General features: G+C 40.6%; 1 protein-coding gene across 8 annotated transcripts in view; it reads right to left on the bottom strand.

Moving 5' to 3' along the window:
- BMAL2 (basic helix-loop-helix ARNT like 2) overlaps positions 1–12,606 on the bottom strand; it is an 87,714-nt gene that overhangs the window by 25,123 nt on the left and 49,985 nt on the right. For 6 of the 8 annotated variants that reach the window (XR_009521174.1, XM_060024495.1, XM_060024491.1 and 3 more), the window contains 5 exons: positions 11,732–11,889; positions 6,646–6,725; positions 5,481–5,573; positions 2,366–2,483; positions 1,392–1,535 (listed from right to left, as the gene is read on the bottom strand). Coding sequence is in view for 7 of the 8 variants with exons in the window: in XM_060024495.1 (XP_059880478.1) it covers positions 1,392–1,535; positions 2,366–2,483; positions 5,481–5,573; positions 6,646–6,725; positions 11,732–11,889 (593 nt within the window). In the remaining variant the exon portion in view is untranslated. The remainder of the gene's footprint in view (positions 1–1,391; positions 1,536–2,365; positions 2,484–5,480; positions 5,574–6,645; positions 6,726–11,731; positions 11,890–12,606) is intronic. The other 2 variants (XM_060024493.1, XM_060024494.1) reach the window with 1 other exon arrangement.

The raw sequence follows: 12,606 nt of genomic DNA, 5'->3' as shown, positions 1-12,606 counted from the left end.
CAGGATCTGCCAATGGGCTTGCACTCTCCATTCCTTCCAGCAGGATGCCCTGGTGCTGCTTTTGGCATCCTGTTTTGGAGATCTGAGTCTGGGAAGCCTCCAGGGCCACAGGCTTGACAGGCACCAATCTTTTCTTCCACACTGGGCACTTGTCAATTCAGGATTAAACCTTCATTAGGGTGGAGAAGCACATCACCAAGCTGTCCTCTTAAATCTTTCATATCTCCACTGATCATCCTGTAGTCTTCCTTATTCGGGACAGATCTTTTGAAATGTTTGTGAGGTTCTCCTAGCTGGTCTACACGTCTTGCCCTTCCTGTGGTCTTAATATGAAGTCCTAAGGGGGGCAGACCCAGGGTGTCTGATTTAGTACTTCATATGTTACTGCGGTGATGGCAATGGTCACTTAGCTCCCACTGGACCTCATATAACATGAAAAAAGTCTTTCTCACTATCAGGTGAGGGGTCTACTAAAAGCACAGAGGTGTTCCTAGGGGTATCCTGTGACTCATCTATTACTTCTCTAATCTCTAAAGCAATGGCCTTCAAACATTATTTTGCACGCTATAAAAAAACTGTAAGCGGGCTTTCCTGGTGGCGCAGTGGTTGAGAGTCCGCCTGCCGATGCAGGGGACGCGGGTTTGTGCCCCGGTCCGGGAAGATCCCACATGCCACGGAGCGGCTGGGCCTATGAGCCATGGCCGCTGAGCCTGCACCAGTCTCGGCACTGCTGCCCAGGGCATCCCCTCTTCCTCTACCCTTTCCTCTTCTTGTGTTCCCAAAGAATCTCATACTTGACACAAGAGTTTAAAGCAGTGGTTCTCAAAAAGAATAGAGAGGTTGCAACCTACGCAGTTGCAAGGTTGAGAAACAAAGAGTAAGATGCTAGGCCGGGAGCAGAGGGTGAGATCAGGTTTTACAGAAGTAAAATGGTTATCCTGGACACTAGCCATGCACCACAACAAAGAGATGACTGAAATATTAGTACTAAATAAGTCCACGTGGAAACTCTTTTCTTCACAGAAGGAGAGAGAAATTAATCTGGTGGTCTTTAAAACACAAACAAAACTTGATAATGTTAGCCTCTACTCAATTTATAACTTGCATCAAACATCACAGAGATTTCAGCCATGTTAAGGTAGTTGGGTTGGCCGCCAAGGTTTTCTCTCATATGGACTGCTGTGTAGGTTAGCTGATTCACTTACGGTTGGATCTACTTAACACGGTCTTGGTTCACCAGAACCAGAATTATTTAGATAAATAAATGCTTTTGGCCTCAATTATTTGCCTCGACCATTCAGCTTATTTTTTTTTTCTTGTACAGAAAATATTTAGGACATTTAATTTTATATCCATGGCTCAAATCACTTGACATTTCAAAAGGACAATACCTTTCTTCTTTGAGTTGAGTAAGCATTCGTGCTCTTCTTTAACAGAGATTTTACAGCTCTTGATTCGACAGAAAAAGGATCGTCTTGAGCCAGAATACACACAACTCCTTGCGGTGTGGAAATTACTGTGAGCTTGCAAACCAGCTTTCATAGTGCAAAGAGGTAAGAGAATAGGTAGAAAATAATATTTTCAAATAATTTTGAAATCTATCTCCTAACATTTTCTGGTCATCTATTACTTGAGAAATGGTTATTGACATTATTATACAGTAAGCCCCAAAGTGAAACATACCAAAAAAATGTATTTGTCAAGCAATCACGTTTTGATAACTTATAATCACTTGAAATTTACCTTTATATTTTTCCCCAGGGGGGCAGATAGTAAAGATAATTTAAATGAAATAAAAATTAAATGAAAAAAACCTTAACTAAAACAGTAATCAGTAGCATAAAGCATTATTATTTTTATATTATAAATAATTATTAGGCAATAAGCATTTTCAGAGAAGAAAATTATTTCTGGAGAAGATAAAGAATATGTATACTTCTCAAGCACAATTATACAAGGCCTTTCACATTGAGTAGACCTAACTAACACATTTAAGAAAGAGAATAATTGTCCCTCAGCATACAACTAAATAATAAAAAAACTCCTGCAATTTTTTTATCCCAAATGATACTTTCCTATAAATATTTTATTAGCATATGAAAAATAGAGAATATGAAGTAATCACATTTTCCCCAAAGCATCTTCAGATGAATGTATTTGTTTTTATATATGTGTACAAATACATGAATTCTCTATATAGTTATATATTTTTTTAAACTGAGGTTGATGATTATAAAGTTTACTAAATAATTCTCCTCTTGATAAAACCATAATTAGCTAATGTTTTCAAAACACTGTACAGACGTACTCTGAAGTAATAATTACATTTACGTAAAATGGTAAGAATGCTGAAATGAGTACTTACTTTCGGCATCTATTAGCTTCTCTCTTGGTGAAATATCAGAGGAAGAAAGTTGTTCCTTTACTTCGGCAACATCTTTTGGATGTAAGAAGTCAAATAAGCTTTGTCCAGTCAAACTAGCCTATTTATAAGGTAGATGTTCATTGAAAATCAGTATCATGTCATTTCTGCCTGTCCTCATACAGACATAGGATACTCTTTCTTTGGTTTAAAGTGGCTTTTTCTTAAGCTCAGGTACATTTACTGTACTGGGTGACCTTAGCTTGGTCAGTGTTAAAAACAGTGATACGTGTAGATAGAAAAAAACACATGCACACAGACCCATAACTGGATACACACAAACCACATACACACACCTAGTAACTAACATTCTATTTATTCTTGTTACTCTTGGTAACATCCCCAATTCACATGTTACTTCAAGGCATATTATTATTTACTTTAAACTTTACCATTAGTAAAAGAGATTATAGTACAGTATAATATAGAAGTCAGAGAATACCTGTGATTTTTATGGTGTAACTCAAATTTACCATACTGCTTACAAATAATTACCATACTGTTGATAACGCAAATCCAACCTGGAATACGTCTCATTTGGCATTCCACTTCTCCCCACATGCACAGCATTCCTCAGCCCATGACTTTGCTTGCATGGTCTCATCACCTGGAATTCATTACCTTTTCTCTAGAAACTCAGTTCCCTGGCTGATCCAGCCAATTGCCTTTTACTCCCTGAATTCCAAGTTTCCTTCTCCCAACCTGAAATGTCTTCCTCCCCTTCTATGCTCATCTTAAAGCCTAGGAGACATTCTACTTCACATGTGAAGCCCACAGTGATCACCCCTCTTCTGAACTCCTTTATTATCCAAGCAGACATTCCTACAGAAGGTAAAAAAATGGACCAGCTGGCCCAAGTGGCCTGGAGTGCTTGGCAGTTAGATATCGCTATCAAAAACAAAACAAACAAAAAAACCCCACTAGCAATCTGATTTATACATCAGTCTATTGTGTGATTGGCTAAGATAAGTCTATACCCAGAACTGCTTCGAGCAAATCAGTTTTTTTTTTTTTAATTGAAGTACAGGTGATTTACAATTTGTGCCAATCTCTGCTGTTCTAGACAAATCAGATTTCTGAGGCTGAAAAGCTGAAGACCAGACCCTGTACCATGGGGATCCCAAAGTCCTCCTGAGCAGTCAGTGAGTCTCTTGAATGGTCTCTGAAATGCAAAGTCAGTGTCCAGTGGGGCTGGCCTCCATGTTACTAATTTGGAACTTAAGAGCAACCTTGAATTGTCAAGTATCTTGGTATGTATGTATGTGTGTGATGTTCTCTATTTCCAATTAGAAGACAGAAAAATCAAGTCTTACCCTGCTTTTGTGTCCCCACCTATAAACAGCTGCATGATTCATTTGGTTTTCACTCCCTCTGTATGTAGGTTCATAAAATCTTTTTCTGTTATTTAACTCATTACCTATGAATGCCTTCTATCTCTCCAAATTTTCAAGTTTGGGGGGAATACAGGCAGAGATTAATGGGAGTTATTTAAGATTAAAGCTGGGGGCTATCTTATTTCTATATTATTTATTATATCTTTATATATATTATTATTATCTTTTTTACAATGGTGTGTTAGTTTCTGCTTTATAACAAAGTGAATCAGCTATACATATACATATATCCCCATATCCCCTCCCTCTTGCGTCTCCCTCCCTATCCCACCCCTCTAGGTGATCACAAAGCACCGAGCTGATCTCCCTGTGCTATGCGGCTGCTTCCCACTAGCTATCGGATTTACATTTGGTAGTGTATATATGTCCATGCCGCTCTCCCACTTTGTCCCAGCTTATCCTTCCCCCTCCCAGTGTCCTCAAGTCCGTTCTGTAGTAGGTCTGCATCTTTATTCCTGTCCTGCCCCTAGGTTCTTCACGACCATTTTTTTTTTAAGATTCCATATATATGTGTTAGCATATGGTATTTGTTTTTCTCTTTCTGACTTACTTCACTCTGTATGACAGACTCTAGGTCCATCCACCTCACTACAAATAACTCAATTTTGTTTCTTTTTATGGCTGAGTAATATTCCATTGTATATATGTGCCACAGCTTCTTTATCCATTCATCTGTCGATGGACACTTAGGTTACTTCCATGTCCTGGCTACTGTAAATAGAGCTATATATATTATTTTTATTATGTATTATATTATTCTATTTCTATTTTGAAGGAGACCACAGGTGCTAGTTTATTCACTCTGTTGGTTTCAGTGCTATAGTTTTTGAGTAACTAGTTTAAATTAAATGGTGTTCAGTAAAAAGGAGGCAAATCAGTCACACCACTAGTTAAATGAAAGACGTATTTCAGAGTTTGTTGCCAGAGCCCTGATAAAAAGCTGTTTTGTAGTGTGTGTAACTTAATAAATAATAATGCTGTCTCTTGGAGGAAATAGAGAAGGGTGACCGATATTTTTCAGACACTCAAATATGATATCGTATTTAGTGCTTACATCCTGAGAGACAGGTATAATCATAATTTCCACTTTTTACATAGGAGAAAGCTGAGGTTCAGGAAAATGAAATAACTTGCTGAAGGAAGTGAACACTCCTGTCAATAACAAAAATTCATATTTTCCACACATCTTCCCATCTCTCTTAGTTCTAACTTAGCAGAAGCCAATCCCACAGCCCAATGGGAAGAAAGAGTTCAGAAAAACAGCTTCAAGGTATTTTTTTTTTTTTTACAAAATAAACATAGTGGGACTTCCCTGGTGGTCCAGTGGTAAAGAATCGCCTTCCAATGCAGGGGACATGGGTTCGATCCCTGGCTGGGAAAGTACGATTCCACATGCCATGGGGCAACTAAGCCCACATGCCACAACTACTGAGCTCGTGCGCCTCAACTAGAGAGCCCGCGTGCCTCAAACTAGAGCCCATGCACCGCAACTAGAGAGAAGCCCGCATGCTGCAACGAAGAGCCCATGCGCCAAACGAAGAGCCCACACCACAACGAAAGATCCTGCATGCCTCAACTAAGACCCGACGCAGCCACACAACCCCCCCAAAATTTTTTTTTTTAATTAATAAACATAGTAAGAAAATATCCTCAGTTTTGGATACCTGATCATAATTAAGTATTTTGGAGACTGATTTAGAAATGAAGAGAATTTTTCCTCTTTCACATCCAACCACAAATAGGAAGCCTTCTGCAGTCTAGAATTTAAAAATACAAAGTGAATATTTTAAAAATACAAAGTGAATTCTGTCTCTCTCATACACATACATTCAGATTTGGAGGAAATTATTGTAGCAATGAAACTAGTAGAGTGGTCATAAGAGCTAGTAAAATTAATTTTAAGAAATTTTCTCACTACATAAAAAGACTGATAAAATCAAATTGAACCCCAGTCTAAAGTAATGTTTTTGACTTGGAAAGTCCAGGCATGGAATATCTAGTTGAGATATTTCAAAATATAAAAATTACCTATGTTGAATTCTATACTCATACAGAAACTCTGTAAAGATATCAAAACACATCAATAACAGTTGCCTGTGGATGCACTGAGACGGAAGGACTGTGCAGATTGGGATGAAGGAAGCATCAGGAATACTATATTTGAATTCAGCTGTTCAAATAAAAAAGGGCTCTTTAAAAAAATTAAAAGAAAAACGGACAAATGTATATCAAAAATCTTTCTATTTAATCATACTAAGGCATAAAGCCTAGTAGTAATAGCACAAGATCAAGACATGTATCACCTCCTGGGAGCAGGATAAGCCAATGACATGGTCATATTTGCCACGTCAAATAAACCTGTAAACCAGTGAATCTGAAACCCAGGCATGCACGTGAAATGATGAGGACAGAAATGGCAAAGCATCGACTAATAACTCATTCAGTAAGCAGTGGCTGGCTCATCTGCAGACAACAGGATCCTGAAGGAACTGAGTACAAGGTAGATGGCCTTGAAGGAGGTGCCAATAGTGGGGAGTAGAGCCTACGGTGTGGGAAGTGAGTGCAGCAGGCAGTGTAAGGAGCTTAGCATTAAAGACAAGCTATGCTCTCTCCTTTGGAAAGTGCCTATCCTCTGCCTCTACATTCATTAGCCCAAACTAATAAGACATATTTACTTGCATAACTTAAATTTTTATCTTAAAGGAAATTTTGTATAATACAGAGTCCTGTATGTTTAGAACAGGAATTTTTAGAACTAAAAATCTTCCTCCCTTTCAAACAAAAATGAAAGGACAAATACAACTTAAACAAACATATCTCTTAACTTACCTTAAGAATTAAGTGTCTGAGCTCATTATCCTGAATGAATGAAGGTCTGTAATTATTTCCTGCATAAGAACTTGTCATACCTGAAAATAAAGAAGTCAACTAGTTATTAAAAATAGAGATGGAGGGACTTCCCTGGTGGTGCAGTGGTTAAGAATCCACCTGCCAATGCAGGGGACATGGGTTCGAGCCCTGGTCTAGGAAGATCCCACATGCCACGGAGCAACTAAGCCTGTGCACCACAACTACTGAGCCTGCGCTCTAGAGCCCACGAGCCACAACTACTGAGCCCCTGAGCCACAACTACTGAGCCCGCGTGCCACAACTACAGAAGCCCGCACGCCTAGAGCCCGTGCTCCGCAACAAGAGAAGCCACCACAATGAGAAGCCTGTGCACCACAACTAAGAGTAGCTCCCGCTCACTGCAACTAGAGAAAGCCCACGTGCAGCAACAAAGACCCAATGAGCCAAAAATATAAATAAATAAATTAATTAAATAGAGTAATAAAATAGAGTATTTCTTTAAAAAAAATTAGAGATGGAAATGTAGTAAATGCTCAGTGAACATTAGCAATGCTGCTGTTGCTATTGGTGACAACGACGATGATGGTATTTTCTCTTTTAGCACACTCTAAGACCTCTTCCGTAATCATTCTCTTTCTTCGTTATTACTAGACTGAAATGTCTAGTAATACAGCCTCTCAGACTGTAAATTCTTAGAACTACTTATTCCATTATACTCAAATGTGCAGACAGTAAGAGCTGTATATTGAAAAGTAATAAAGTGCAATATATTATCTATAACATTATAATAACATGCAACAATATTCATGACTCTGGTTATTTTTATAATTTCTTAGCTTATTAAAACTGATCATATGAATTACCCTGAATAGAGAGATTCTGGAATTCTAAGCAAATTTTATGGATTCATAAGATTTCCCATAGGACGCTTTAAAGAGCATATGGAGACTTCTGATAATACAAAAAAATGTATAAAATATAAATGAAATAATTCACTTTAAGCCCTTAGCATAGAGGTTACTGTATTAAAAGGAAAGTCTCTAAAGAAACCAGAAGAGCTGGGAAAATGATAAGTAATGATCATGTCAAAGCTAGGTAAAATTTGACCTGAGCGAAGTAAGGGAAGAACTAAAAGTACGTTTGTCTTGAGGGCATCCACCAACCTTGACAGGGAAAGCCCTTCATGGCCACAAGGGGGCGCAGGGGACAGTTCATCAAGCCAAGGTGTGCTGTCCCCAGATAACCTCCAAGAAAAGGTGATTCAAAAGTAAATCACATTTCCCTCCCTTACACTTCCCAACCTCCCTAACCCTAAACCCCTCCTTCTAGGCACCGCAAGGAAAGATGCTTTTGCAAAAGAAAGGTAGGGTAACACCCTGAGACATGTTAACCATTAATTGGTCCTTGGATGAATTTATAGCCGAAACTCACCAACTACCTAAGTGGTGGGGAAAAAACAAAACCAGAAAAATCACACACACTCATGGAGTGATTTGGTAAAGTCTTCTCAGACCGGCAGCACCCCTTAAAGGCCTGGCATAAGCAAACGAAATCTCTTTTGGAATCTACCTTCCAGGTAGCCCTCAAAGAATTCCCCCAAATGACTGTTATTATTATTATTACTACCCAGTAGCCTGGTAGGAGGGAGTTGAGAAAGGGATGAAAGACGCAGACTCTGCATGCCAAGCCAGGCACAGGAATAAATCAATGTGAGTGAGGCGCTGACACTTCCAGGCTGGCCTGAAGCGAGGTTGGCGGAATCGTGCTGAGGAAAGCCGGTCAGTGTCTGTCAGCCAGAATGGGCGACCCTGACGCAACAGGAGAGTGAGGACGTGAGGACGTGAGGACGTGAGGATGTGCCAGGGAGAAAAAGAGGGCAGTCAGCAAAGAGCTGAAGCCAGGGTGAGGTGAGCTAACAAAATGCAAGCCGTGCGATTCTGTATGCCTGCCAAAGGGCAGTGACAAAGTTGAGTCTCAGATTCTGGTGGCAAAAATAAATGAGGAAACATGATCACTGACTTCTGTTATAAAGTTCATCACTGTCATTAAAAAATGACAGTATGACAATGATCATTATAATAAGGATAATAATGATCAATATGACAATAACAATTCTTCCTCCTGTCCTCTGACCACCACCTCCAGCATCAAGAAACCCTGTGCTCTTTCTCTGACATCTGTCTTAGGACAAACTTCATATGATATCACTTACATGTGGAATCTAAAAAAATGATACGAATAACAGAAACAGTATTTACAAAACAGAAACAGACTCACAGACGTAGACTCACACTTGTGGTTACCAAAGGGGAAAGGTGTTGGGGGAGGGATAAATTAGGAGTTTGGGATTAATGGATACAAAATAAACAACAAGGACCTACTGTATATGTATAGCTCAATATACACTTTGCTGTACACCTGAAACTAACACAACATTGTAAATCAACTATACTGCAGTAAAAAAAAGAACAATAATGAAAAAAAGAGAAACACTGTGCTCCCCCTTTACACTTGTCCTTTACTCTTAGCAACAACCCTATGAGGCAATGCATTATCCCTGTTTCACAGCTGTGGGAGTTGAGGGTTAGAATGTGAAGTAACTTAAGTCCCATGGCAATTAAGGCAGGGAGCCAGGATTCGAACCCAGGTTTGCCTCCAGGACCCACGCATGCATTATTGGCTCCCAGGTGTTCAGACCCACGCAGGTTCTCGGAAAGCACCTGCTGCTGCAGAAGAAGGCTTACTCCAAATGTGGTCTGCAAACCACTGTCGTCATCAGCCCGTGGTGAGATGAGCACAGAAATTAAGAATACACATTTAGACACTTTTATGGAAACGTAACACTGTTGCGGCATCCCAGCCCATGAGCGTTTTTCCACTGATTAATTGTACCGTATTTTACAATGGATGGGGGTGGGGAGCACTTGCTCTCCCCCCCAGATAGTCTGCAAAGCACTGCTGCAGAGTGTAGAGAAAAAAAATCATTTCACCACCCTCTGTCTTCAAAGTAATTACGTGTGGACCATCCACGTGCAGCCTTCTCATGATCTGGCATCTGGGCATTTGTGGATCGAGTTGGGGTACACTCTGGCTAGGGCACTGGAATGCAGCCCCAGCTGCTTTAAGTCATCTCATCCGTGGGTAGCACTGACTAAGGATCTGGTCAGGATGTGTGATGCGTACATGACCACTTCGCTTCAGCTTAGAAGGGCCAATGGTGAAATCTACGCTCTGTTCCAAAGAATCCCTTTTGGATTTAGGCAGCATCTCCTCCCTACTGAGCTGCCCCTCGACCCAAGCATACTTCCACATAACATTTATCACACTGGGTGTTAATGATCTTCTCCGGGGTCTGTCTCCCTTGTCCACCACGAACCCCTCCAAGCACAGAGATCTTGCCTCCTTCATTTTCCTAACCCCAGCACAGGACAGGAACCGAGCTGAAGCTCATTTCATGTTTGTTGAATTAGTTGACTGATTCATGGCTTTTCCCTTAGGTCCTCTTCTGCCAGGACGTTGTGAATGTGAAAACTGTTGGGTAATTTTAGGGCTGCAAGCAAATGACCTCGGTTGAGCCTGCTAATGTTCACTGCTAAAAGATTGAAGGGAAGTGTTACATACAACTTATGCAAGACCCAGTTGTGGGTAAAAGAGAATCTTCTTTCACAACAGACTCTTATGAACCAAAGACCTCCTATCATACTCCCAAAAGGAAGCCTGCCAGGCAGTCTCCCAACACCTGGGCTGCTCTCTGCATGGCACTGAAGGGATCAAGGGCTGAACTTGCTTTTCCCCACTGCCTGCACTCCAGATCTGCATGCACTCAGCTCATCACAGTGCATAAGTCATTTTTCTACCATCTGTGGAGATCTAAGGAAGGTGATTTAAAGTACAACTTGCACAAATTACTACTGAATAGCCCTTTAATAGCTGTCTCTAGTTTTACTTCCTAATTTGCCAATGCCCCCTCCTCCTCCAATCCGAACAGATTTGCCAGGATTTTTTGTCTCATTATGAAGTAAGATCCTCTTTGTCTGGGCTCCAGTTTGCACCTGGAGTCCAGGGAGCACTGCTTTCCTCTAAGCCACTTTAACTTGACTTGGCAAAGTCTCTACGTTCAGACCACAGAACTTCCTTTTCCCTGAAACAGATTCCTTTTCCTGGTATGCAGTATAGGACAGAGATCTAAAGAAGACCCTTGGTCTTCCTTTGCTTATTCCTTTCTTATACTTTTTGAGCCAGATTTCACTATAATCTTTTAGATCTTTACAAATCTGAACTTTCAGAGTCTTCTCAGTGGTCTGCAGCGAACTCCTCTGCCGGTCCTCTGATAATCTCAATGTGAATTTATGTCATTAACGTTCCTGTACCTAAAACTCAATTCTATTTCCATCATTCTGCCCCCCAAGTCAGACCAGGGTTATTCCCAAACCAGATGTGATTTCGACTACACATATGCACAGAACACTTATTACACTTGGATTTAAAATTCAAGCTCAAATAGGGGAACTTCTAAAGTCAGAAACGATCCCGCACGCCCCAAGAAGCATCAGCTAAGGACCTCCTTCACCCAATGTCTCGTAAATGTGAGAATATCTTAGAATAGTAAGGTGTGATGCATTTTCAGTACTACTTACAAGTCTGAATAAAGTTTTAAGAGAAATTGCTGAATTTAAGGAGGTTTTCTTTTCTAATAGTGGAAATCTGTCAACTTAAAATTATAATAATTAACATTTAAAAACTTCTAAAATATTGAGAGGTATGTACAGCAGGTTTTATCATCTTCATATTATGTATGAGAAAACTAGTAGAAATATAAAGGCTTTTCAAGTTCACATAGTAAACTCAAGATGAAGCTTTTAGTGAAACCAAGTTTTCTGACATCCAAATTAGTATTTTCTCCATGTACAGAATACGGACAAGCATCAAAATGAATACCTATAAAGTTGAAAGACACATCTGTATAAAATCTCAGTAGCCAATAACAACAAAACAAACCCATCAGGGACTTCAATTACAGGGAAGACTTCACAAATCCAAGTGTGGAGGCCATTTTCAAACTCACCTTTTAAAGATCTCAAGTGTTCAACAGCCATTCTTAAAACTGTCAGTTTGTCCAGTTTCCGTGCCATGGGATTGCACTGAGGGATCATCGCGGACAGTTTTTCAATCAGGTTGTTCATTTTATCTCTCCTGCGCTTTTCGGTTTGGCTATGCGCTTCTCTAAGAAGGAGAAAGAGCTTCCATTATATTTAACATTTAACAGACCCCCAGTGACTCCAGAGGCAGCAGTGGGAGCACGGGTGAGGCCAGCAAGCCCCCACTGTTCTTCCTCCCGACTTTGGCCCTGCAGGTGGCATTCAGGGAAGAGGCAGGAGTGGCACTCATTCACACTGCTTTTACCTCCACCCCCCATACCCTTGCTCCTTCCTTCCTGACCTTATTCCCTGAAACCTTCAAGAACTAAGACCTCTGTGCGAGAGCTGCAGCAGGTGGTTTTTTAGCTTCCCTCCAGCCGTAGAGGAAGAATGGGCCACCTTCTATTCAAAGCTAACTCCTTTCTGGTCTTTGCTTGCACAGTTATCAGCATTTTAAGCTCATTCTCTTTCACAGCTCCTTCTATGCGTCGATAAATGGGCTCAAGTCTCTTCCCTTTGAGGAAGAAATCCCTTTCCAGAATTCTAGGGATTTTTTTTCCTTGCTAATGTCTTCCCTCCTTGGCCAGCTTCCTGAGAGTACGGTCTCCACTTAACGTTTCATCTCCCAGGTGCCTCTCCTATTAAAATCAACCTCCCAGGACTTCCCTGGTGATGCAGTGGTTAAGAATCCGCCTGCCAATGCAGGGGACACGGGTTTGATCCTTGGTCCAGGAAGATCCCACATGCCATGGAGCAACTAAGCCCGTGAGCCACAACTACTGAGCCTGTGTGCCGCAACTAC

The sequence above is a fragment of the Delphinus delphis genome, chromosome 11 (assembly GCF_949987515.2).
Source record: "Delphinus delphis chromosome 11, mDelDel1.2, whole genome shotgun sequence".
Taxonomy (NCBI): domain Eukaryota; kingdom Metazoa; phylum Chordata; class Mammalia; order Artiodactyla; family Delphinidae; genus Delphinus; species Delphinus delphis.
The sequence above is the reverse complement of the archived record's forward strand: the minus strand, read 5'-3'. Positions and strand labels throughout refer to the sequence as shown.